This window comes from Photinus pyralis, unplaced genomic scaffold, assembly GCF_008802855.1.
Source record: "Photinus pyralis isolate 1611_PpyrPB1 unplaced genomic scaffold, Ppyr1.3 Ppyr1.4_LG7, whole genome shotgun sequence".
NCBI lineage: Eukaryota > Metazoa > Arthropoda > Insecta > Coleoptera > Lampyridae > Photinus > Photinus pyralis.
The window spans coordinates 41,486,550-41,513,525 of NW_022170738.1; the positions used below are offsets into that span (position 1 = coordinate 41,486,550).

General features: G+C 36.0%; 5 protein-coding genes and 2 long non-coding RNA genes across 10 annotated transcripts; 4 read left to right on the top strand and 3 right to left on the bottom strand.

The window, feature by feature from the left end:
* Nucleotides 1-1,638: 1,638 nt before the first annotated feature.
* On the bottom strand, nucleotides 1,639-3,874 carry LOC116176499 (probable cytosolic Fe-S cluster assembly factor AGAP009023). Its single transcript, XM_031495103.1, has 8 exons — nucleotides 3,731-3,874; nucleotides 3,590-3,685; nucleotides 3,387-3,542; nucleotides 3,066-3,339; nucleotides 2,762-3,004; nucleotides 2,405-2,624; nucleotides 1,979-2,136; nucleotides 1,639-1,932 (listed from the first exon to the last, which is right to left on the bottom strand). Exons 1-8 carry the CDS (start codon nucleotides 3,791-3,793, stop codon nucleotides 1,691-1,693), a joined length of 1,452 nt encoding a protein of 483 aa, XP_031350963.1. The 5' UTR covers nucleotides 3,794-3,874; the 3' UTR covers nucleotides 1,639-1,690.
* Nucleotides 3,875-4,686: 812 nt separating this feature from the next.
* LOC116176502 (dynein light chain 4, axonemal) lies at nucleotides 4,687-5,540 on the top strand. Its single transcript, XM_031495106.1, has 2 exons — nucleotides 4,687-4,917; nucleotides 4,969-5,540. Exons 1-2 carry the CDS (start codon nucleotides 4,843-4,845, stop codon nucleotides 5,212-5,214), a joined length of 321 nt encoding a protein of 106 aa, XP_031350966.1. The 5' UTR covers nucleotides 4,687-4,842; the 3' UTR covers nucleotides 5,215-5,540.
* A 174-nt stretch (nucleotides 5,541-5,714) lies between these two features.
* LOC116176498 (ARF GTPase-activating protein GIT2) lies at nucleotides 5,715-10,218 on the bottom strand. The gene is made up of 11 exons (XM_031495101.1): nucleotides 10,047-10,218; nucleotides 9,862-9,995; nucleotides 9,704-9,810; nucleotides 9,334-9,654; nucleotides 9,112-9,286; nucleotides 8,993-9,065; nucleotides 7,785-8,083; nucleotides 7,501-7,737; nucleotides 6,399-6,551; nucleotides 6,143-6,349; nucleotides 5,715-6,096 (listed from the first exon to the last, which is right to left on the bottom strand). Exons 1-11 carry the CDS (start codon nucleotides 10,102-10,104, stop codon nucleotides 5,902-5,904), a joined length of 1,959 nt encoding a protein of 652 aa, XP_031350961.1. The 5' UTR covers nucleotides 10,105-10,218; the 3' UTR covers nucleotides 5,715-5,901.
* Nucleotides 10,219-10,256: 38 nt separating this feature from the next.
* LOC116176501 (mitochondrial E3 ubiquitin protein ligase 1) lies at nucleotides 10,257-11,667 on the top strand. Its single transcript, XM_031495105.1, has 5 exons — nucleotides 10,257-10,473; nucleotides 10,527-10,842; nucleotides 10,895-11,171; nucleotides 11,219-11,426; nucleotides 11,471-11,667. The coding sequence occupies exons 1-5, from the start codon at nucleotides 10,369-10,371 to the stop codon at nucleotides 11,588-11,590; spliced, it is 1,026 nt and encodes a 341-aa protein (XP_031350965.1). The 5' UTR covers nucleotides 10,257-10,368; the 3' UTR covers nucleotides 11,591-11,667.
* A 276-nt stretch (nucleotides 11,668-11,943) lies between these two features.
* Nucleotides 11,944-13,733, top strand: LOC116176500 (cytoplasmic tRNA 2-thiolation protein 1). The gene is made up of 5 exons (XM_031495104.1): nucleotides 11,944-12,208; nucleotides 12,259-12,609; nucleotides 12,911-13,099; nucleotides 13,146-13,350; nucleotides 13,404-13,733. Exons 1-5 carry the CDS (start codon nucleotides 12,164-12,166, stop codon nucleotides 13,691-13,693), a joined length of 1,080 nt encoding a protein of 359 aa, XP_031350964.1. The 5' UTR covers nucleotides 11,944-12,163; the 3' UTR covers nucleotides 13,694-13,733.
* Nucleotides 13,734-15,204: 1,471 nt separating this feature from the next.
* LOC116176503 lies at nucleotides 15,205-26,856 on the bottom strand. 4 transcript variants are annotated; one of them, XR_004146454.1, is made up of 8 exons: nucleotides 26,709-26,856; nucleotides 26,445-26,655; nucleotides 26,111-26,393; nucleotides 21,762-21,869; nucleotides 21,161-21,711; nucleotides 20,453-21,107; nucleotides 17,202-20,401; nucleotides 15,205-17,150 (listed from the first exon to the last, which is right to left on the bottom strand). It is a non-coding gene; the product is annotated as an uncharacterized LOC116176503 (long non-coding RNA). The 4 variants fall into 4 exon arrangements; XR_004146455.1 differs by having other exon boundaries at nucleotides 20,453-21,711; nucleotides 26,237-26,393; XR_004146456.1 differs by having other exon boundaries at nucleotides 20,453-21,711; nucleotides 21,762-21,872; nucleotides 26,237-26,393.
* LOC116176505 lies at nucleotides 19,393-23,085 on the top strand. The gene is made up of 3 exons (XR_004146458.1): nucleotides 19,393-19,528; nucleotides 21,809-21,903; nucleotides 22,145-23,085. It is a non-coding gene; the product is annotated as an uncharacterized LOC116176505 (long non-coding RNA).
* Nucleotides 26,857-26,976: the final 120 nt, after the last annotated feature.

Below are 26,976 nucleotides of genomic sequence, written 5' to 3' on the forward strand. Positions count from 1 at the left end.
GAGAAGTTCGTAATAAGTATTGAAGACGTGACACAGCAATGCAATTACGTAGCAAAAAAAAGCTTGATGGTCAAGTTATAATAATTACGTATATCTGTGTAAATGAATCTATTTGATTTTGTAAAATAAATTCTTCTGCCTCAGGGCATTGAATAAAAAATTTTATTCAAAGCTCAGGGCCATAAAACAAATACGTATCTACCTGTATAATATCCGCATGCTAGGTAATATTTTGTAAAATTAAGCTTTACTATTATTTTAGATGCATAAAGGCTCAAAGATGCGCAAAAAAAAGCATCACGCTACGCAAAAGCCAGGCCCAGCAGCGCAGTTAAATTTGGAAAAAAATTCCATTTAAATTCAAGCACGCAGGGCCCCCTATCGGATCCACTATAAAAGTGTAGGTACAGTTACAATTTTTACTATAACTGGGCTGGGAAAACTGTTTTGTTATAAAATGTAGAATTTCAAAATTCGCTTTCGTTTTGTTTATCATTTCCAAAGGGCCCTTAGTTAAAAAACAGGGTAGTCTTTCAATCAACGGTTTAGTTCAGCGCGGATAGTGCCGGAAGACGCTCGTTGCCATGACGACAACCAATCGCAGTGAAGCAAGATAAGGTGTCTGCGAAAATGCATGCTCAGTCCGCGCCAAAACTTGTTTTTACGTGTTGTGTGCGGGAGTTGTTGAAAAAAAAATAAAAAATAAAACGAAATAATTTTGCGATTCGGCTTATCTCTTATCTAAAACAATGCATTTAACAAGATGTGGTATTTTTGTTTGCGCGAGTCAAGTGTCGATACCTATGTGAAAGTTGGACGCCCCACTATGTTCCAAGGAGAGTAACGTAAGTCTATAAGTACTTATAATAATTACATATTATTGTTACTCTGGCAACATTTTATTTATTTATTTATACTCCGGATCTGTGAGCGTAAGTGTGCCCACCTCTAAATTATAAGAATAAACAGCATCAGCCATATATTACATTAAATAAAAAGAAAACGGTGCCCACCAACCTTCTTTTGGGTCCACTAAATACTGACCCACTAATAGCTATATGTGCATGTTACCCCAAACGCCTTTTCCCAAGACTAGCCACTTATGTCCTCACTTTCTAAGTCTAAAGCTAGATAATCGATGTTTTTTGGCAAAATGAACATTCAAACGTTACTTATCATCCTTACTAGGAATTTAACATGGGTAACCCAGGAATTTTGGGTACATTTTTTCTTTTATCCCTCAATCGAAAGAGTCTTAAAAGAAAAGCAGTCCTCAGAAAAGTTATTATTCCCATGGTCCGTTACCAAGCTATACAGTCTTATAATTTCAAAATTACATATGCAAACACTAGATACAATTTCAAATGCAAACTGTCAAAACTAATAAAAACAAGAGATTATCCAAATAAAATCAGGGCCTACTGGACCATAAAATTTTAGTTCACTTACCTTCAATGTCACTTATTCCAAATTTGAGCTAAAATTCATGAAACTGTAACACATGTTTATATGAAATTTTAGTTATAAAATAATAAATATTTAGAAAAACCCTGTATATTCATAATATAAGGATTAGGAATATGCGCATATGGGGATGAACCTAATAATTTTGTGGATACTTGCAACGAATTACAGAAGTTTAAGAAAAACATTTTAATAAAAAAACATCTTAAAATTATACAACGAATCTCTACCACTTAATGTTAAGAGCTGTATTAAGCTTTTCAACCGCATGGTAATTAGTGTGCAGAATAGAACTCGCTTTATCGCTCTCATTTCCCTGGAGCCATGTTTTGTATAACTCTTGCGTTACTTTGCTTTCGTCCGGAACCTCGACAGGTAACGATTCATATACGTGTTCCAATTGTGCGGTTAATTCTTTTAAGGTTTTATCCTCACGCGGCCGCACTTGCGCTCCACCATTTAAACAACCTACAAGTAAACCTGTACAATAACCCCAATAAACTAGCGCTCTCACCCGAAGGGCAGGCCATCACTTCCACGTAATGGTACTGACATTTTCCCCGTTTTAGCTTCTGCACCAGGTTCTGAATATTCCGAAAGCCGTTGGCGATTGCGAACCTTAATAATATCTTTCCGTCTTTCTCTAATATGACTTCGCGAAAATCGGGATTCCTGAAATTATTAAGTCGTCAATTAAAGATCATCTGTTACTGAAATTAAACATTACAAAATTTTCTTAAAATTGAAGGCGAAAAATGTGGTTATTACAGTGACTCTAAAGAGAGTGTGGTGTTATTTTCTATTGGTAGCTGGTATATTGGCCATGTTTTAACGAAATACGCAATAATTGTAACCATAGCAAAATCTACCCATTTGGTAATGATAAATTTGGAATAAATATGGAGCATAGGGCAACACGGGGTCCTTTTAAAGTTATTACCTTAAATTTTTATATGCTATTTCATGGTCTTCGATCGCAAAGAGTTCTTTGGCAGCATAGTGGAAAATGTGATCCGCATAACCACCAGACCCGGAACCGATGTGTCGTTTAATTGAAGGTGAAATTGCATCAAAGTCTTTCTTCCAAGGTTCTGAATACATCGCCTTCTCCACTTGGTGCAATTCAATACCGCTAGTTTGTAACATTTGTTCAATTTCAACTACAAAACTGAGTTTAGGATGATAATAGTCAGTGATCATCAATGGTGGCATATTTTTCCCATAACCTTTGGAAATTGTATGACTGTTTGGAAAAATACCTCCACCACTAATAGTAAAAGCGAGAGTAAAAGCATACTTGCGGTAATAACACAATCTACATCTCGACTTTCTGCAGCCTTGTCGAAAAAATCCTCTCTCGCCGCCTCCAGCTTTTTATCATAACACGGCATTACAGTGACATGATAAACTGATCTCACACCTAAATTTTTCAACACCCAATCTTTTACAAGTGAACCCATAATTTGCTGAGGCGACTTGGTAACGGAAATAAAGGGTAGTATGAAATTACCGTGAGTTTTTTCAGCATAACAGACCCATCCTGTGAAGTTAGTTAAGTACATAAGAGATTTTCCAGAAACTAATTTCGAGTTAAATATTACCGGGACAGCTGGAGGCAAGCATTGGCAAAGCATTTTTAACACCATCATTTGTTGACGATAAATATCTCCTGACAAACTCCTTCCGAGTCTCGAGTAAAGCGAAATTTTCAGCAACCGCCATATCAACAACCATATCTGCCCCCAGATGTTTAAAGTAACCTGCCAATCTCTCGGCAGCTTCATCGGGTGTTATATTGTATCTTACGGCTAATGAAAGCAGGGGCTGCACCGAAACTGAGATAATAATAAACTTCGCTTCGCTCTCATTACCATCCTAAGAAAGTTTGAAACACTCTCATTCGCAAAATTTAAATAACTCACCGAGCGTAGTTTCTTATTTTCGTTTAGAACTCTGAGCAATTCCTCTTGACTTTGTTGTGTGACGAGTACAGTTTCGGCCGAAGTTATACACCCGGAACATGCTAGGCAATCCGAGAGTGTGATCTCCACCTTTTGCAACTGTTGTCGGTGACCGTCCTAAAAAATACGCCGTCCGTTTAATCAATAAAGCAAGAGAATCGAACCTCTTCAATTTGATAGTAAGATCCATCCTCCTGTATCGAGATTTTAGCACCCGTTCCCGCACTCGACTTCTCGATTTTGACCGGTTTGATACACTCCTATGAAACTAAGTCAGTTTTGATTTTGTGAATTATGAACGCTACCTGAGAGGGAGTGATAAAGTCATCTAAGTCGGTTAATTGTAAAACTCCACTAAAACCTGACATTTTTAAAGATACAGGTTATGTTATTGTAATCATCTGATTGTGACAATTGTGTGAAATGTCAACCTTGAAACAGAAACTTATATACAGGGTCAATCATAACACTAGGACACACAATTTTATGTTTTGTAAACAAGTTGACAACTTGAACAGAGTGTAATGATTCTATGGACATTGTATATGTAATAAATTTTCAATGTTTATACGAGTATATACAAGAAAGAACCTCTCACATGTCTCTTTCAAGAGCTGTTTAAATTTTTTTAAAACGTTTGAGTGCCTTCCAAAGCTCTCCGGGACCGATTCAGTTTTCTATGTTTTTTGGGCTTGTTTTACAGCTTTCCAAGCTCGGCCAGCTATGGAAAAGATAAATATGGCTCTAGAAATTTTATAAACGCTTTCCAGAGACTTCTTAGTGCTTTCAACTCGGCTTTCAAGCACATTCTAAAGCACCCACGGCAATGTAAAACTTTTTCAGAACCTCTTAGGCGCTCCAGAGAGCTCTTTCAGAAAATTTTAGCCACTTGCTAGGTTCCTCCTAGTCCTAGAAACTGTTCATGCTCTTCTGATGCTTTCATGGGTCTTCCTCCTCTAAACCTTCCTAGCCCTGAAAAGGAGATACGACTATGAAAAATGATCAAAAGGTAATTTAAACCGTTAGTCAACATGTAAGGGATTTTGAAAATTGCTAGATGGTTCTGTAAAGTCTTCTAAATGCTAGTTCTTTAGTCGACGACACTATTCTATTTAGTTGCTTTAAAAAATCACTGCAATTCTATTTCCATTACCCAGTTTCAGTACCTACCTCCGACATTCCCATGCTCAAATACCAAACTTTTAAAAATTTTTGATCAAAAAATGGTAGTTAAAAAAGTAAAATGAAATTAGTATAGGGCACGAATGATGTCACACACTTTGTAAAATAACCTCGTATACAAAGAACGTTGCGTTATACACTTTGTATATTATACGTGCCGTTTCCAAGGCGCCAATTGTTGTCAATTTAAATCAAATTTTGTCAAAACCTTAAGATTTTAAAATAATTTACATAAATGGCCGAGGGCGAAATTGGAGGAGAAAAAAAGGAAACCGAAAAAAGGATCGTACACACGTATCCCTTAGTGAGGGTGAGTCATGCTGCAGTTATTGATTTTGTTGTGGTCGAATACCTATTCTAGAATTCAGATATGAACGAAGAGATGAGAACGGAATCGGTCGAGATTGTTGTGACAGCTTGCGAGAAACACTCCGCCAACAACGAGATGGCTGCACGAATGATAAAGGAGCAGATGGACAAAAAATTCGGGCCCCCGTTTCACGTGGTCGTTGGGGAGGGGTTTGGTTTCGAAATTACGTACGAGTGTAAAAGCTTATTGTATATGTATTTCGCTGGAACTTTAGCGATATGCATGTGGAAGGCTTAGGTCTTAAGATTCTTTTTCACGATAAATAAACACGAAACATTACTTTTAGTACGCATATGTTTATTAAGGTAAGCTATTTATACAACTTTTACTATTTATATAAATCAGTCATTTATACAATGGATTAAATAGTTCCGTGCGTATGTGTCTCTGTATATAAAATCATTTAGGTAGTTATAGGAAAACGAATACTAAAACTATATTTAAATATTTGCACATCCGTCGATCACTTTCAGTAAATGCCTGATTAAAACTATTAAATATTAATACTTGCATCGTGTAAATGTTAAAAGGGTCATACAACAGTAACAGACCCGGCACAATGATATCATCTGACGCTTAGTACAGACTTCTTTAGTCTCTCCCTAAACCAATAACAAACACTGTCCAGCAACTTGCATCTCTAAACATAATTAACAATATTCACCATGCTTGATGATTTCTCGTAGACAACATTAAGATTTTTCTCAAAGTAATGTGTAATTTGCAACATATCCCCACAAATTATTCAAGTATTGCAACAATTAAATAGTCAATTTGAAAAAGATTAATTCCACCTAGGTCGAGAGATAAAAAGTCTGTCTTAATATTATTGCTCAAAGTAACAAGTGGTAAAAATTTCCCTTTCTTGAATCAAAAATACCACATTATTATTGCACAAAAGTGTAAAAAAAGCATCAAAGAAAGTCAATGAGCAGAATATTGCGTTACTAAAACCTTTGTGTCTTTTGCTATTTCGTAAGCGCATAGACGGACTTGGTGTAAATAATATTCAACCTTTTGAGTATCACCATTCTTACTGCAGAGTTGCAATGAAGTGCATTCGTTCATCAATCGAGCGACGCTGTCCAGCAATCGTCTGGTAACTTCCCCATCGTTCACCTACAAAAAACAAATAATCACTCCCTAAACAAAATGAATTACCGACCATAGAAACTGCTGCTGTCAACTGAGTTACGGCGTGCTTAATTTCATCGGCACACCTTAAGCAGTCCTCTCGATTAGGCCCCTGAATACACAACCACAATTGCTGTATTCCTTTCGTTACATTCTCTGTGCACACCATTAACGTCTGATTTTTCGGACCTGCATACATACTGTGCGTAGTCCCCCGCGAGTGCTCATTCTGCTTAACCTAAATCTACAATTAAAATTTTTGCCAAACGAAACCCCGCATCACAAACCTGATTTTTTAAAACCTGCCAGTTAGGTGTTTTGAGTCCTTCGCGTGTCTCGTACATGCTCGACGGTCGCTGCCCTCTGCGATGCTGCCTGAAATCTGCCTCGCCAACTTGCCCGTTGACGATAGTAATGTTTTCACTCTCTCTCGAATTGCCCTTCAAAATAATTGTTACACATAATTGTTTATGGACGCATAGAAGGGCCATTTTAATATCACAATTTCCTAGTTAAATCTAGTAATTTGATTGGGTGTTCCTAAATAAGGACGGGGCTACTATTTTACGACTAAAAGTTCATATAAATATAGGTCCACACTCCACAAACGCTTCGTTAGTGATCTAGTGTTATAGTTACGTTCATTTATAAACATCTGCAAATACAATTTTCAATGCCAACTGTCAAAACTAATAAAAACAAGACATTATGTAAATGAAACCAGAGCCTACTTCATTTGGCTGCCTACAGAAAATTGATGAAATGATTGAAAAATTTTCCTCTAGAAGACTCCTTCAGGAGGTGTATCCATCCTAGTTTTACATAACAAACTGCTAATAACTATGATTCAGTGCACCAGAAAGTAAAAATCTGCAATTAAATCAGTTTCAGGAGATGTAAAAGTATTTGCATTAATATAACTTATGAATACACAAGATTATTAATCCCCAGGTTGGACCTTTTGTACATTTTTAAAATGTGGCATCAAGGCACTTGAGTTTTTCACTTAAAAACTCTATGTAGAATGCCTTGATCATCAGTCACAAAAAGTCATATTGCCAGATTTAAAAATCTAACGGCCAGTTGCACAAAAAAAATAATCCAGGATTATTGTTTAATCCGGTATTAAGACATTTGATTGGCTTTATACTGCAGCCAATCAAATGTCAAAATTCTTGTTTAAACTCAGATTTGGCAAATAATGTAGGATTTTGATTATAATTCGCTTTCCTGCAACCGGCCGTATTTTTCTGAAGGCGTCATGTAGATGGAAATTGTGGAGACTTTTTACTCTGAAAATAATGCGCAATCATGTAGTTTTACACACCCTGTATAAAACAAAATAAGAGAGATATGGCCCTTCTAGGCATGCCTAATTATCGTACTTACAATAAGAAATCCTTCCAGTGACTGCGAGTCACCATTTAATTTCCGCGATTGAAATGAATCCGTATTTGACAGTCGCGCCTTTAATTCTTGATTTTCACAACTTAAATGATCCACTAATGTTTTAAGCGTACTAACTTCAGCTTTAAGATCGGATATTGTGCTGTCTGAATCTTGAAGCTTCTTGGCAAGCGAGTACAGCCTCGTAGTTTCCGCGTCCCCGTCGCCGCCTTTTTTATCCTAAACAGGCTCCGCTAAACCCAATGTTTACATTCTATCGAACTCACCTCGTCCAAATTTACGTGAGCGTAATCCTCGTCGGACGCGACCGAATCGTACAGCGGCTCGTCATCGGAAACCTGCGAAAATTGTCTAGACGAGGTCGTGAAGGAACCCTTATCAGCACTCTGCTGTCGCCTCTGCGTATCAAGTAGGATATCGTAAACTAAGCCCTTCAGTTCGGGCGTCGTGAAACGACCCAGCTTTTGTCGTCCTTGATTTCGGGTTGTCGACAACGACGGATCGACAGGAAGAAATGGTACAGCATTCGGATTTAATTCGACCGTGTCGGCGCTGCTCAACCAAACTGGTGGGATGAGAAGAATAATTTTACTAAATATTTGAGAGCCTAGGTAGATAATTACTGCAGATGCATAATAATGATCCTTATGATAAACCTTGAGGCACATTAACGTATTAATTTTAAATAATTTTCATGGATTAGGTTTTCCTGTTGGGACCATAAAGTTTATTATTATTATTTAAAAACTTATATTGAGTATTAATTTTAATTATCGCTGGTTATATGTTCTATTGTTTCCAAGCCAACTTGGATGAACATAAAATATTGGAATTTAATTTTTGAATGTGAGCATTTTTCACTGATATTTCGACTTGTTCGTCTTATTTGATAATATCATATAATAATTATATCGTTCTATTTGAAATTTTGAAAAAACCCTACAAAAACTCTATTCATCTAAAATCTGATTTGATGAAGAGAACTCTTTCCAATAAGAACAATGTGAGAATCGGTTAACTTAAACAATAGTTACATTCAATTTCTTAAACAGATGTTCACCTTCTCCCATTCATATTTTATGAGCTAGAGTAATATGCATCAAAATGATGCAATACAACATTGCAATGCATGTATTTTTTATGCATGTTTGTGGGATATATTTCACAAAAAACATCATTTTTCTACTTAACCATACGCTAGCGGCAAAACTAGAAAATAATTTCCAGCGATTTCTCTTGGCCTCTTAACAAAATCTTTTTCCTCTAAGCTGTGCAACTAATGGTTCCATAGCTGTTGCCTCTGACCTTTATTAATAGGACACCCTGTACATATTAGATTTGAGATTTAAACAAGAAACCACAATAAGGACTATTATTTAAAAAGTAAACGTCTCACCTTCTCAAACTCCTACTAGGTAAGCATTAAAGAAAATTTACACAGAATTTCACATCATCGTAATTCAAACAAACTTACTTGCTTCCGTTTCTCTTCTTTCGACCTCATCATATACATCCATGACGAGCTCTTCAAATGAACTATTTGACAACTACAAGATAACGTTTATAGTGGGATTTAAATAATATTAAAGAGACCTTTCTCAATTTTGACATGGCCTGCTGGTCACATTTCGTGCTGGCCTGTGGAATTAGAAAGTGAACGCCCTTCTCGTGATCCGGCTTACGGTGGCAGAGGTAGTAACTGAATTTGTCGGTGACATCGTATTGGCATTCGATCAATCTATTCGCCAAGTCCTGTACAATTTGCTGTCTGTAAATAAATATGTGAAAAGAGATGCCGATAAATTAGTAATATACTTGGCATAGTCGATTGGGGTTTTTCCTTGCCTGTCCGGGCAAGTTGGATCTGCGCCGTACGTAATTAATAACTCCGACTGCATTAGCTGATTCGCCTTAGCTGCCACGTGTAAAGGAGTAGACCCCTTCTCGTCGTGGAAGTAGTTGGGATCGGCGCCTTGTATTAATAACCGTAGAGACGTTTCTAAATTTGAACTTCTAACATTAGCGTGAAGCTCCTTGCCGAGTTCATTTTCGACACACAACAATCCGTCTTCGGTGGTATGCCTTGCGACAAATGCACACTGTTGATGTTTGGCTCGGATAAATTCCGCCTTTGTGCTAGAAACAAGGATTTAACAAGCATATTAGACGATGGAAGTGTACGTACTGCAAACTATCTTTGGGATTAGGTTTACGTTTTGCAAATTTGGAATTAGTTTCTAACATGTACTCCCATACATTATTAATACCTAAGTTGTTTAAAGTTTGTACCATCTAGAAACGGAAACCGTGAGACAAGAGAAATTGTGATTATCAAACTGTTACGGATAATTGTGAAGGACTCCAGTGACTTTTTTGTATCGACTTCACTTGAGAGATGTGTCTACCTAAACTACGGTGAATACTGCAACATTCGATGCACAAAAATATTCCTTTATTTACGGAGGCCCAAGAAGGATCTAATAATTGAAGTAATTAACAATTTCTATCAGAGTGTTTTTGCAGCTTACCCAATGAGCTGCAATCTGCACAGATGTCTGTGCTTTGGCGTGATTTCGCTCTTGACATTTTTCCACGATGGAGAATTAGAATTATTCAATTTCGAAAGCTATTACATAAAAAGAAAACAAACAATTTAAACAAATGTCAACGCCATTGTTCTTTTTGTTGTCACTTTTTGACATTGACAGCCATTATTCCAACAGTGGCGTAGGGAATTGCGCGAAGAAAACTCTGCACCGCCCCTGGGATCAGTTAACCTCTTTTTAAAATGTCAAAAGTAAAGTAAAAAATTAAAATTTTCTTCTAGAATAAATAATTTAATAACAAGAAATGGATTATTTGGTGGAAATAATAGCGTTAACAATCGACTCCGTTTGTCTGGTGGGATATTACGTAAATTACTTAAAAACTAAAAATAGCATAACCCTAATTGAGGTAAGCAGAACTTATAATGTAAATGGCTCAGATTAACGAAACCGTCCCAGTAGAATTCTCCAGTCTTGGAGATCAACAAAAACCTGCCAAAAATTGTTAACAAACAACCGGGTCAAATTATTCCCTATGTAGCAATCAGAGGAACTGTTCAGCCAATCGGCGATCCCATAATAAGCAATAATAATTTGAAAGTAGCCGGCGTTTTACAATTGTTAACAATTAAAGAGCATATAATTCAACGGGGAGCCACAGGGTATTGGTCCGAACACGAGAAAGTTATACAGACAGTACAAAATGTGATGCCATTCGTGATTGAATCACATGGTTACAATGTCGAGGTGGTCGATGCGTTGTCGGCGGATATTTTAGGTACAAATGTAAAATTTGTTTAACACTAACTTATACGGCCCGTTAAAAACAGATCTTGACGTAATATCCAACGTATTCACACCAACTGTGCCTAAATTGGTAGATCACATTTGGGGTTTTTTTACTGGCTTTAGGCAGAGAGGAGTACAAACTACAGAGGAAATGCTGCGCAAGGGAACCGTCATTACTGGTATCGGGGAGTTAATTATCTCCGAAGATAAAGGTGGGGTTCGATTACAACCGCCACGAGACGGGTCGCCCTTTTATCTTACAAATATGAGTATTACGAGTTTATTAAAAAAATTAGATGAGCAGCAACGTACCTATCGGTTAGTATTGTTGAGAAAGATTGCCAATATTGATAGATGCGTTGTAGGTTGTTTTGTATTTTGTTCGGAACGATAGGCATTGTGGTAGGTGGTTTGATAATACGACGGTATTTGAGGAACAGGAGTCAATGGATGGAGAGCGAACGTAAGAAGAAGGAAAGGGAAAGTATTAGAAAGGAGAGGAGAAGACGAGTAAGAGGAGATGAGTTGTCAGATTCGCAGCTGTGTGTTGTATGTAAAGTCAATCCTAAGGAAGTAAGTTTTGTAGAGGAGGAACAATGTTTACACGATTATTGCAGGTGATACTGTTACCCTGCGGTCACGTTTGTTTATGTGAAGACTGTTCAGAGGAAATTACTGATCTATGTCCAATATGTCGAGAAGTGATTGATAAACAAACTGCAGCCTACTTATCATAACAATCAATGTTTCTTTATGCGAATTGGAAGACAATAAAACTGTTGTCAATCCGTTTTATTAAAGGTTTATTACTGTGCGCCTGTTTGTACCATTTTAGAAACCTTTAATTGATTGGAACATGATACATCTGTTACACCTATGCAATTCTGCTTCCTGTAACAATTTGCTTGTACACTGTTCACTTTAAAGGAATTGCATACAATTTTATGTATACAACAGTTGCATGTTCGGTTTTCAAGCCATGCTTGCACTTATGGTACTTGTTACGAAACTGCTTAAATACTTACAAGCCTTCGATAAGTTTCCTGAGCAATTTAAGCTTGAATCTTCCAAGTTTTCAAACCTGATTTTTACTTAGATCCAAAATATAAATTTAACTGGCAAATAGACATCTTAATGCCAAAAAAATCAGTAAATGGCATTTGGTTCAACCGTTGATTATACACACTGTATATAATCAATGTCAATAACAACACCTGGCGTAACACTAGCCACAGATTTGAACAATTGTACTTAACCTTACAAAATCCAAATTATTACTTTATGGTGATTTTTGAATATGTGATACAAAAATGTCCAGCTGCTCTACAAAATGTGGCAAAAAGGCCGTTTTAAAGGTATATTATAATCACCTACTTCCATCATTTCACTCACGATATCATTCTAGAGGCCTAAAACTGGAGACGTTCTCTGCAAAGAGTGTTTCTTTGAAGCTTTCGAAACTGAAATACATTTCACAATCACGAGAGCTAAACTATTCAAAGCGGGCATGACGGTAGCCGTGGCAGCCTCTGGTGGTAAAGATTCGACAGTTCTCGCATATATACTCAAAATTTTAAATGAACGTTTTAATTACGATCTTAGACTCGTTTTATTATCCATCGACGAAGGTATTACAGGCTATCGAGATGATAGCTTAGATACTGTAAAGAGAAATCGTGACGATTACGATATGCCTTTGACGATTTTGTCGTACAAGGATTTATACGGATGGACCATGGATGAGATCGTCGCTGAGGTATTGTAGCCGTTCAAAAATTAGAGTACGATTGAATTAAGATGGGCTCCTTTATGTAATATTACAGTGCAATGTAAGATGGCACTACATATCAAAAAGGAAAGGTAAAAAGTCTATTCCTTCGTTCAAATAATTTTTCCTGTTGTCTAATTTGTGTAAGAAATTTTTGAATATGTAGTGCCATCTTACATTACGCTGTAACATTACATAAAGGAGATTCAATCGTACTCTAATTTTTGAACGGCTACAGTATTTGTAATTATTATCCAATTCCGTCGGTATTACACGAAGACGCTTTTAGATTGGTCGCAAAAATAATTGCACATTTTGTGGCGTGTTTCGAAGACAAGCACTTGATCGTGGTGCTGCGTTATTAAAGGTCGATTGCATCGCTACCGGCCATAATGCGGATGATATAGCGGAAACTGTCCTAATGAATATCTTGAGAGGGGATCTGGCACGATTAAATAGGTGTACTTCAATAATAACGGTAAATCAATATTGGAGTGAAGAATTTTAGTTACTTTGTTCTTTAGGGACATGGTGATGGTATAGCTAGAGTGAAACCATTGAAATACACGTACGAAAAAGAAATTGTTATGTACGCGTACTTTAAACAGCTGGTTTATTTCTCAACGGAGTGTATATTTGCTCCAAATGCATATCGTGGGCATGCCAGGGTATTATTAAAAGATATGGAGAAGATCGATCCTGCTGTTATAATGAACATTATTCACTCTGGTGAGCGACATTTGATTATACTTTCTCCAATGGCCCACTTTTTTTTCTTATAGGCGAGTCTTTAACTGTTAATGAAGAAGTAAACATGCCAACTCTTACAAAGTGTTCACGCTGTAATCATGTGTCGTCTCAAACAGTTTGTAAGGCGTGTGTGCTGCTTGAAGGGTTAAATCGAGGATTACCCAAGCTGGGTATAGGAAAATCCAGTAAGGCAAAAAAGATGATAGCAGAACATGACAAGAAAAAGTATGAGTGTTCATCAAGCGCTGAAAATAAACAATGTATATGCAAAAATGATCCAGTAGGTAATAGCATTGATAGGAAAAATGATGTAACTTGGTGAATACTTCGTTTTAATTAAAGATAATTATTTTGTACATGTTTATATTTGTTTTTTTTATAATGTTGTATTTGTGCACATAATATTATTGTTCTCGTTATTGTTACCAGTGTTGTTGTACTGTTGAAGTCTGAATCAGAACTTAAAATTTAAAACTAGCACGAGGGAAAGTAGTGGCCATAATAATGTGTCATTTGTTTTGAAATATCTTTAAATACGCATCTTTGCCACATGTAAACTACTTACAGTTTCCGAAATTGCCATGGTGGCCCTCGAATTTGAATCGGCATATGCAAATGTCAATTACTTTCACTTATCCAATTGACAACTGATGCTCTGCACTACTTCTATATAAAATTAATCTCATATATTGATAAGGGCAATTACCTTGTGGGCATTTGACTAGATTTCAAAGCGCCTACTGAATAAGCTGTCACAATACAGTGAGGGATAGGATGTAGTCCTGCAATGACTAGAAACATATATTCCTGCTTGAAAGAAGACAGGTAGTCACTAATATAACCCAAAATGATCACATTAATTGATTCCTGCGAAAGTACAAATCTAACACAATATACCTGCAGTAAACCCAAGCATTCCCTCAGGGATCAGTCCTAGGATCCATTCTATTCTCATGTTTTAGTAGCTATAAAGTACCTAGTGCTGTAGCTCATGATATTTCTATACCAATCTTGCATAAAGACAATATGACTGTTTTATGGAATCGTGCAATGCCAACCTAAGTAGAATCCAGGAGATGCTTCTGTATAGTAATTCACTAGGGTTGCTAGATTGAAATAAGGCATAATCCAGAGTACATAGAGGTACACGCGGGAAAATACAGAGGGAGGCAGAGAAGTGAAAGATGAAATTTTGAACAATTTGATACAAAAAACGTGAGTTTTTATGTTGTCTAGGCGCCAAATGTTAGTGGTTGATTAATGTGAGTATTTAGGCCCTTTGTTCATAATAAATTGCTTTTATTAGTATACCAACATAAATATAGGTAGGTAATAATTCAGGACTCAAAATATAAAATTAAGAAAACAATATTAATTCTAGAAAAAAGCGTTTACTCTCAAAAGAAACGTTCATACGAAAAATGTTTAAAAACCCACGCGTGGGCGTAGCACAATTGTAAATTATGAGTAGCCAGCTATCAATAACCGAAAACCCGATATCTCTAGGTAGCCCAGGGGCGGAGAACTCGATGGAACAGACAGACAGATAAACTACGGAAAATCGAGGACATAAGCGTTGCCTCAACTTCGTTGTGTTACGCTAAAAACTTAAAAGTTGTATAGTTCATTGCGTCGCATGCACTTACCATTGCCGTTTGCTCAGTTTTAGCAATGAAATCTGCAAACTCTCCGCATACCTACTGAAATTGAACGGTACAGCATAGACGCTGGAAAGTGGCGTCCTTTAATGTTGATCCCAATTCCCAACACAGGCATCTAATCGCTCGCCCCAGAGGAATGGGGTTTAACATATATACATAGGCTCTGAAAAAGGCATGTATAAAGTACCTACTTTTAAAGTTATAGCTATAGGGTAATAAATCCATGGAAGCGATTTTAAGGGGCTTGTTGGAAGGCACTGTAATGACCTGGAAAGCTGAAACGCTTTTCAGTTTTAGAAGGCCTTTCATACAAGCTTAAGAGTGTTAATGAAGAGTTGAGGGAACGCAGGCCTTCTAAATGCACCCTTTAACTTTTGAATTCGAATTTAAACTTCGAGGTGAATGCAAGATAAAACCTACGCGTCCTCTCCTCTACGCCTTCGTAAATCGTAAATGAATTTACGGCAATTATCCTTCGTGTTTTTTATTTATTTTTATTTGTTTTAACCGGGACGCCCCGATTGGCCCATTTTTTGTAATCGGCATCGAAATAGAGTAATAGACAATGAATAAAGGGTATTCTTTATTCATTGGAAATAGACCAATCAACGTATATTGACTAAAGTAGTGGTTGTGACGTCACAGTTCGTGTCACGTGATCCACTTTTTCGTTGTACATCCAAGCTTCCAACGCGTCCGCTTAGTTTTTACGTGTTCGTTGAATTTGTGAAGACCGATATTAAAATAAACCATTGAATAAACTTTAAAAAAGTGATACTATAAACACGCGAAAAATTTTGCTTCCTCTTTCGTTTCGATGCATCGTTTAATAAACCGGCGTTTAAGCCTGCGAGTGAAAAATTTAAACGAAGTCTTAAATTACGAAATTATGGCGTCCCTTCGTTTGAATTCAAATCGGCGTTTGCGTGCTTGCATCACGGTACGCGGATCGCGTTTTCGTATTTCGCTTTCGCGTTATTAAATTCAACCTTTAAATTAATAATAACCTGCAAGGAATTCTTAGTACTTCGGTCGTTTTGATGGCTCTTTATAAAGATAACCGCAAGAAGAAAATGGCGTCCCATTTTGAATCTTGTTTTTTTGCCTTCCTTAACGGGTTTAAAAGATAACGTACTGTGATAGTTTTTAGTGTTTGGAATCAAGACGCCTAAGATGTCATGAGTATGTTGATTTGGGGTAAGTGTTGTGACTTTCAAAACTTCCATCGTATAGTTGTTAACGTAATGCTTGGGATACCATCCGAAGCCGGGCTCAGACGACTCGTGTACTTGGCGAATAATCGTTACTTGCGTATACTTGGCATGTCGTGTGAGTAGGTTACTTGTACCTGCTTCGTTAGTTTTGCATTTCTGGTCGGTAAAAATGGTCAAAGCCAAAGGGATCACGATCATTCGTACATACTTGTCTATACTTGTAGAGGCGCTCAAACGAAATGCACAAGTAATTTGCCTTTAGTGCACTATTCATTTAGTTTTCAAAGACTACCAGAAGCATAGAGACATTTTTTTGTTTGTTCTTTTAGCAACTAAATTCTCAGGACGATCGCTATCCATAATGGCAGCCACAAATGTTCACGCTCGCAAAGCTAATTGTATACTTCCTAAGTACGCAAATAATTTTGTATTCGCCAAGTAGGTACACGAGTGGTCTGACCCCGGCTTGAGTATCGATGCCTTCTAATCAAACAACACGTTTTAAAGTATATTGAAGATTATTTACATTTTAATCAGTAAAAACCTAAAACAATATGTGGCATATCGTGCGATCAAAAAATGAGTGACTGTCTAGTACTCGCCTTGGTTAGTTTGTGTTAAGTACGATTTCCTACGTAAACAAAAATTCCAAAGGTGACTCGACGGTCACTCATTTTTAATCTTGACAAGTTGCCTTTTAATAAGTTAGAATGATGAGGGCCTTGTAGTGGGTGCTGCAATTGTGACATGGCGTTGGACTCCAATTCATCTGAGAATGGAGGTTAAGATTCTCTCCAGCAGCTTTTCAAGCCCTGTTAAATATGTGTCCTACATTTTCACATTTTTTTACTTCCAAGTACAAAATTGCTTTGTCTTTCGGTGTCAAATCTCGTTTGACGAAGCCCTAGAAAATTAGGATTTCAAATAATAAATTGCAAATCTGCATAATTCTTACCATTTTTATTACTTTCATTCAGTTTGCTGCTGAGGAACTAAAACTGCTCTTCTACACTTGCACTTTTTACAAATTTTCCTTTAAAAACAAAGATCAAAATTCAAACCATAGGAAGATAAAGCAAAGAGACGATGGTTGTGTTCAGTCTCGTTTCATGTTCATGGTTACACAAATCAAATACGACATGATGGCCCTCTCCAGCTTCAGACTTGATCGAATGTACCTATCGAATCGCCTTTGACATTTTCCCTTACAATTCCTTCAATCATTTCGGTCCTTCTTCCATGATCAGTGTTTGTTAAATTTTATATCAGCTGTCAACAAGTTGTTGAAACTAATACAAGGAAAAAGAGTTCTTTAGGGTTGAATTATCTCAAATCGTCAAATCTCAATACAAAGTAAACAATGATCATTGATCATATCCTTAAGGATCATATCGGTGTTGTATAAGTAATTAACTGTATGATAAACTGCAAGTTGAAGAAAACGTTTAGCTTTTGTTAAATGACCTTCCCATGACTTTTACCATTGAATGGTATACAGGATGCTTAAAAAAACCGAAAGAAAATAACTACAATGCGATCAAAAAAGAGTTGCTGTCGAGTTACTTTTGGAATTTTTGTTTACATGTGAAATCATATCGAACTTGAACTTCCAAAGACGACCCGACGTCAATTCTTTTTTGATCGCCCGTTGCGTACCGTATAAGGGGAATGCTCATTTGAAGTAGAGCTTTTTGTTCAGTCTTTGTCGTATAACACCATCTCATAGTCCGTGTGCGCGAATTTCGAAATACCCTGTGTGTGTTATGGTGTCGGAAGTTTGCACCAAGGCAGGAATTTTTTTTGTGCCGCTTACGAAAAGTTATGCTAAAAAATCAGTCTATTTCATATAATGCAATATGTACCATAATTTTACACTTTTGCCGTTGATTGTATTGTATTGCCCTTAGTCTGTCCGTCCATCTGTCTCTCCGTGTGCACGATAACTTGTATCTGTGCAATCGACAATCGTATCTTTTTTATTTGTTAAAATACTTAAATGAAATTTTGTATGTGGGCAGATGTAGACCCCCATTTGTTATTTGTGAAGCAATCTTTCTGAAATGTTAGGGTATGATTCTTCTTATAAACTGAAATTGATATAGCAGGTCAAAAATGGAATGCACATGTGTAACGCAAACTTTCTTACTTGTGGCCGAATCTTATAAATGGGAAAATGATACGCGCTTTTTGTAAATCGTTTACGATTACTTTTTTACTTTGTTTCCTTTTTGGCTATTTTTAATTCAGGGTCTCACATGCCAAAATTTAGGAGACTTCCTGGACAAATCGTAAATAAGTCGAATTTTGTTATAACGTTTATTTTTAGATTTTCTATGGCGATCGATTTCGGCGAATTGCCATCATCAGACCTAGCGAAAAATTGTTTAAGAGGCAGCGTTTTTGGAATTTAACATGAAGTGCGTGTTACTTATGGATTTGGAATATTTATAAATGACATACAAGTAGCAAGATTGTATTTAAAGTGTAATTGACGCTAGGCCTGGTGATGGCAATTCGCCGCAATCGATCGCCACACAAAATTTAAAAATAAACGTTTATAACAAAATTCGATTTATTTACCATTCTGAACATAACGTTTCAATTATCCTTCGTGTTTTGTTATTTATTTTTATTTGTTTTAAACGGGACGCCCCGATTGGCTCATTTTTTGTAATCGGCATCGAAATAGACCAAACAATACGTATATGGACTAACGTAGTAGTTGTGACGTCACAGTTCGTGTCACGTGATCCACTTTTTCGTTGTACATCCAAGCTTCCAACGCCACCGCTTAGTTTTTACGTGTTCGTTGAATTTGTGAAGACCGATATTAAAATAAACCATTGAATAAACTTTAAAAAAGTGATACTATAAACACGCGAAAAATTTTGCTTCCTCTTTCGTTTCGATGCATCGTTTAATAAACCGGCGTTTAAGCCTGCGAGTGAAAAATTTAAACGAAATCTTAAATTACGAAATTATGGCGTCCCTTCGTTTGAATTCAAATCGGCGTTTGCGTGCTTGCATCACGGTACGCGGATCGCGTTTTCGTATTTCGCTTTATTAAATTCAACTTTTAAATTAATAATAACCTGCAAGGAATTCTTAGTACTTCGGTCGTTTTGATGGTGCTTTATAAAGATAACCGCAAGAAGAAAATGGCGTCCCATTTTGAATCTTGTTTTTTTGCCTTCCTTAACGGGTTTAAAAGATAACGTACTGTGATAGTTTTTAGTGTTTGGAATCAAGACGCCTAAGATGTCATGAGTATGTTGATTTGGGGTAAGTGTTGCGACTTTCAAAACTTCCATCGTAGTTGTTAACGTAATGCTTGGGATACCATCCGAAGCCGGGCTCAGATGACTCGTGTACTTGGCGAATAATCGTTACGTGCGTATACTTGGCATGTCGTGTGAGTAGGTTACTTGTACCTGCTTAGTTAGTTTTGCATTTCTGGTCGGTAAAAATGGTCCGAGTCAAAGGGATCACGATCATTCGTACATACTTGTAGAGGTGCTCAAACAAAATGCACAAATAATTTGCCTTTAGTGCGACTATTCATTTAGTTTTCAAAGACTACCAGAAGCGTACAGACATTTTTTTGTTTGTTCTTTTAGCAACTAAATACTCCGGACGATCGCTATCCATAATGGCAGCCACAAATGTTTACGCTCGCAATGTTCGTATACTTCCCAAGTACGCAAATAATTGTGTATTCGCCAAGTAGCGAGTATTGATGCCTTCTAATCAAACACCACGTTTTAAAGTATATTGAACTTATCGTGCGATCAAAAATGAGTGACTGTCGAGTACTCGCCTTGGAAAGTTTGTGTTAAGTACGATTTCCTACGTAAACAAAAATTCCAAAGGTGACTTGACGGTCACTCATTTTTAATCTTACAAGTTGCCTTTTAATAAGTTAGAATGATGAGGGTCTTGCGGTGGGTGCTGCGATTGGGACATGGCATGTCGGACTCCAATTCATCTGAAAATGGAGGTTGAGATCTGCATCAGGTTTTCAAGCCTTGTTAAATATGTGTCCCACATTTTCACATTTTTTTACTTCCAAGTACGAAATTTACAAAAAATGCCTTAAGGTGTAGTTCAAAACTCTACCGCTTTGTCTTTCGGTGTCCAATCTCCTTTGACGAAGCACTAGAAAATTAGGATTTCAAATAACAAATTGCAAATCTGCATAATTCTTACCATTTTTATTACATTCACATTGTGATTTGCTTTTCTACACTTGCACTTTTTATAAACAAAGATCAAACCATACGAAGATAAAGCAAAGAGAAAATGGTTGTGTTCATAGTCTCGTTTCATGTTCATGATATATGACACGATGGCCCTCTCCAGCTTCAGACTTGATCGAATGCACCTATCGGAATCGCCTTTGATATTTTTCCTTACAATTCCTTCAATCATTTCGGTCTTTCTTCTATGATCAGTGTTTGTTAAATTTTATATCGGCTGTCAACAAGTTGTTGAAACTGATACAAGGAAAAATAGTTCTTTAGGGTTGAATTATCTCAAATCGTCAAATCTCAATAAAAAGTAAATAATGATCATTCGGTGTTGTATAAGTAATTAACTGTATGATAAATGCAAGTTGAAAAAAACGTTTAGCTTTTGTTAGATGACCTTCCCATGACTTTTACCATTTGAACGTATACAGGATGCTCCAAAAAAACCGAAAGAAAATCACGCCATTATTAATAACTACAATGAGATCAAAAAAAGTTGCTGTTGAGTTACTTTTGGAATGTGCGCGAATTTTGAAATACCCTGTATTGTGTTATGGCGTCGAAGTTTGCACCAAGGCAGGAATTTTTTTGTGCCGCTTATGAAAAAAGTTATGCTAAAAAATCAGTCTATTTCATATAATGCAATATCAATGTACCATAATTTTACACTTTTGCCGTTGATTGTATTGTTGTTAGTCTGTCCGTCCATCTGTCTCTCCGTGTGCACGATAACTTGTATCTGTGCAATCGCCAGTCGTATCTTTTTTATTTGTTAAAATACTTAAATGAAATTTTGTATGTGGGCAGATGTGAATTCGAATGAAAGTAAAACTATTGTCGAATTAAAAAATTTGTTTTTCGCATGCGCAATCCGATCCGACTAAAAAAAACCCCATTTGTTATTTGTGAACCAATCTTTCTGAAATGTTAGGGTATGATTCTTCTTATAAACTGAAATTGAAGTAGCAGGTCAAACGCAAACTTTCTTACTTGTGGCCGGATCTTACAAATGGGAAAATGATACGCACTTTTTGTAAATCGTTTACGATTACTTTTTTGTTTCCTTTTTGGATATTTTTAATTAAGGGTCTGATGATGGCAATTCGCCGAAATCGATCGCCACAGAAAATCTAAAAATAAACGTTTATAACAAAATTCGATTTACTTACAATTCTGAACATAACGTTTCAATAATGGAGAATTTCATAAAAAATATTCCTGGATAAAATTGTTTATTGTATTGAAAAACATTTTAATTAAACTAATACCTAAATGAATACTCATCAGTTGGTTGATTTGGCATTTCACTTTTCAGACCTTACAACGGAGACGAGATCGAAAAGCCCATGGTTCCATCCGTACTTTGCTGACGTTTCCTGCTAGGAGAGACTGATTTAATATGGCTAGAGGGTAAGTTCTCACGTCATAATTGGGGTATATGTAGCCAGTTTCCTTTCATACTATTGCGAAGGTTAAATATTTATGTTCATCATCAACTGGTAAGCAATAGTATTGAAGCCAAAGTTTGTAACTGTTTTGCATTGCCTATGACCTATAATTTTTTTTACTCTAAAGAAAATGTTGTAAATAATTTTAATTAGTTACATTTGTCAATTTCACTTTTTTAACGTAAATTTTCTCTTTGTTACAGATTACCGAAGGGCAGCCATATAAAGGTAGGATTTTTCCTTTTATGCATGGTGTATTGCATGTTATATATTATGTGTTGGGGGGGGAGTGAATAGTGCATATTACAATCAAGAGCAAGATCACCAACTATTTTAGCTAATCTTCGTGTTTATAGTACAATGCAAGTTGCAACAATCTCCTCAATTTATCAGCTTGGTCATGTAAGCTTCACCATAATGATTCTTAGAAAAGTTTCCTTCATGGTATGACTAGACTGAGTAAGCTGAGTCACTGTTGCACCTTCATTTATATTATTACACAAAGGTCAGCTTAGAGGAAGGTAAGTGCGTGCTCGTATATAATGAATTAGTTCATCAGTTAAAAGATACTTTTTACTGTAATGAACGAGATGAACACAATTTATACAGAGAGATTCTTTTAAGAGAATACATTAATACATACAATTTCCCTATGTAACACCTCCCATTAGGAATTTTAGAAACTTATACAGTGTGGCCATTTAAGTTCGCAGCATATGGCAAACTTTTTTATTATTAACATTAGGAAAAAAAGAGTAAAAAACATCTTTATTTTTTATTAATGTTGGAAATTGTTATTTCAGAAAATTTGTTTAATATTGCAAAGTAATATCTAATAAACAATAAACTCTTTTGTTATCATCAAAAAATGGATAACCTTTTGGGCATATAATTTTGGTGGATGATATTATGACTCAAAATAAATTGATAATCATAAATAGAAATAGTATTTGTTGTCACTTCTGGTATAAGTGGTATACAGACTGATTCAAATTCGAGGGGCACCCAGACATATGAGATACGCATATATCTATGGGGGCACCATGGGGATCTCGGGAACTGTAAGAGATAGGTAGGTTGTTTAAATTTGGCAAAGTTGCGTACTTTGATGCTTACCAAAATGCAGTTTTAAAACTTAAAAAATTCCGACTACTTTCGGAGATACCCGGAAAAAAAATTTTTCAATTTTTTACTGAAGTTATTTAAACAAAATTTTCACTTATAATTGCACAAGAGGTTTGTATTTTACCAAGTAAATTTGGGTTGTGTAGGAAATGAAAATTTGTTGCTTAGCAATTAGACGAGAAAAACTGTCAACTAATAAAAATGCGGCACCGAAGGTGGAGCATTTTTAGGTTGACAGTTTTTCGAGTTCAATTGCTAAAAGGAAACAGATTTGAATTGTTTTTATTTTTTACTGAAGTTATTTAAAAAAAATTTTCAAAATACATATATAACACATTATTACGGCCACTTTTTTCCCTCTACAAGATGCTACTTTTAAATTTTGACGTTTCGTCTCCAGTCAACCAACATCAACTTTGTATTTCTTTCATTAAAGAAAAACATAGCCATAGCTATGGGAAGTAGTACTGATAAATGCATGAAAAATGAGCCAAAGTTACTAGCCTCAGGGCGAAAACCTTTTTGCTTTTGTTAACATTTTAGCATTTATGAATATAATATATTGCTCTGTAGCTCTAATTCAAATATTGACTGTCAGTCCATTTAAATAAATATTCTCTTGGAAGATTGTCTTTGTATAATTGTCTTAAGGAACAGGTTGGCCTAACAGGCCTACTTATACTAATGTAATCGACTGTTTTAGGTGCCACTGATGAGTTTCTGCACGACGTCGCGTGACCGACATCACTGGTGATGCATCAACAGTTTCAGGGACCCGAAGAGTACTTTCTGCCTTGTTGGATAACCATCATGGGCGTGGTTATATGAGAGGATTTGGGGGCGTTAAACAGCCCCAAAAAATTAACTAGCCCCGTCAAGTATAATTCCGACATTATCTCGCATTCACGCACAAAATAGTACATTATATACCAAGGTAGAGAAGTTTAGTCTCGAGTTTAGCATTATTGATAAATAATAATAGACTTCTCTACCGTGGTATATATATACTATTTTTTTCACTACTAGTACTTGAAGTCCCCTAAATTAACATATTATATTGATAAGAACGTGAAGGGTTGAACAGAATTTTTTGTTTATTAATTTAACATGTCAATCAAGTACGTGGAAGTACAAGTCAAACAGGCCGTATTTTGTTTTGTCATTGCAGTGCAGTGCAGACAACCAATTTTCTGATGTAAAGTAACGATCATATGTGAGTGGACGGAATAAGAATCATGCACCGCACTAGTCTTTTTCAAAATTTAGATTTTTTCTGTGAATGTTTATTTTGCCTTTGAACTGAACAAAGTTGTTAAATGCCCACTCAAAAATAAAGGCAAAATACAATAAAAAATAAAGGATTTAGCCCCCCCCCCCCCCTAATCTGATGATGTAACTTCGCCCATGCTGAATCATGGAGGGTTCACGCCGACAAATTAGGTGAGTGTGCCACAATTGTCTTTAACATGCATTGATTTGGATCGTCCAGAAATTTTTAATTTTTCAACGTAGTGTAATATACAGGCTGATTCAAATTCTAGGGCCCCCATGGGGATCTCGGAAACTGTAAGACATAAATACATAGTTTAAATTTGGCAAAGTTGCGTATTTTGATACTTAACAAAATGCCGTTTTGAAACTTAAAAAATTCCGACTACTTTCGGAGATATCCAGAAAAAATGAAAATTGGCAAAATTGTTTTTATTTTACACCGAAGCTGTTTAGAAAGATATTTCAAAATAAATGACCCATTATTTTTTTCTCTCTACGAGATACTAGCTTTCAATTTTAGGTCTGATGTTTTGTCTCCGATTAACCATCATTAACTTTTGTTTTTTGTCATTTGATAGTGCATTTTGCTGCATCAAAATACGCAACTTTGCCAAATTTAAACTACCTGCCTATCTCTGGCAGTTTCCGATATTCTGGAATTTGAACCAGCTTGATTGTTGGAAAAGCAATCCCGAAACCTGATTTTCAAATCATACATAGTGTATTGCAAAGATTGACTTTTGACTATCTACCGTGAGGATTAGGCAAAAAATAATTATATAATTTGCGACATTCATTTTTGATGCGACACAAAAACCACCAGTTGTTTTCAATGTGTATTTATTTACTTTTCAGGTGTTGATAAATGGAGTTCAGGGAGAACCATGCCAGTAGTCCGCGGTCGTGATCCTTCCTGGAGAGACTGAACTAATAAGATTAAACACTAAAGGGTAATTTATTATTTAATTTTGTGTAAATTCTTTTGAAATAGTCTTAGTTACCACTAAGAGAAGATTTTTAAACGTTTATACTTTCGATTCATTTTAAAAACACATTTTTTTGTTAATTGTTTAACTTAAATTTGTTCTTTATTGTTTCAGATTGCAGAAGGACTTAGGACAGTCTTATAAAGGTAGGATTTTTTTCTTTTCTATGCATGCTTGTCTTTTTTCCAGCAGTGGGGGAAAAGTGAAGTGCGTAGTGTAACTTGTAAAGATCATAATTATGATGTTTGCTTTAACTAATAGAAAGATCGCGAATTATTTCTCTTTGACCTTCGTATACTGTGCTAATGGCCTTTTGTAACGACAAATTTAAGCGGAGCTTAGCTTAAGGGTAGCTTAAAATCCATGTGTGATAGCGCAGAAGAAATCAGGCCCTAACGACTACATAGTTCGCATAGGTGAAGCGGATTACCAGCGGAATAGCCAACAGATCAATCCCAGACGGATGAGCGAAGAAACTCTGAAGTGAAAGTGGGCACTATTTCTAGTGAGACAAACCCGATTGTGACGAGCGACTATTATACCAGAAGTTAAAATACCAGACCGATTAAATTTGTAATATTTAAGTATACCGAGAAGTATACCAATGAATGAAATGTTATTTTTTTTTATTTTGTTTAAGAAGGGGCGTGTAATGTATTCACATTAGTATAATACTAAACGTCAACATAAACGTACCTGTTTACTAAGTTTAGATTTACTTTAATTAAAGGTGTACTTAATTTACATGCCTTATTATTTAATGTGGTCAGAAACCACCACTGTTACCATTATCGCAATAATCGTTGCCATGGATGTTAAGCTCGCCCACAAGCTAAGTTTCGCTTAAATTTGTCGGTGCAAACGGCCATAAGTGAGTTGTAAAAATCTTAGATTGCCTTCTTGGCGATGTACCATTGACTGCAATATCACCACAAGGAGTACTTGCCGTTAGATTTACTACACATTAGTTAAATTATTGGGTATCGGCTTCCAGACACTCATGCAGGTTACATTAGTTTACTTCAAAGTCAAAATTTCATGACTGGTTAGTCACTTCATCAGGACACGACTACAAAAAAGTCAATACAATAAATTAGAATACATTAAAATCTATACTTACAATATATTTAGGTATTAAAATTAAGAGCGATAACATAAAGACACTTTATAAAAATAAGGAATCACTAAAAATTGCATTCTACAACCCCCTAAACTGTCAATAACTTATTTTCAAAAATGAAGGATAGATTCCAAAAGAACTTAAGTGTTTAATTTATTCCATCCCATGTCGAAATTGTGAATTGTGTTACATAGGGCAAACGTCTAATTGGCTAAAAACCAGAATTTCAGCACATAAAAGTAACTGTAAACTTCAAAAAGAGACCTGTGCATTAACAATACGCAATCAGCTGGATCATGTAATGAATTTTAAAACGAGGTGGAGATTGTTGATAACGCAACTAATTACAGTGAGAGGTTATTTTTGGAAATGTTTTATATCAAAATTAACTCTACAATGAACTTTAGGTTGGACACTCAAAATTTAAGTAATACTAATAGTTATGCCAATTTAATAAAATTTTACTCAAATAAATTCAAATATAATCAAATTCCCGCCGTATTAACGCCATCTTTGAACTATTTGTGTTACC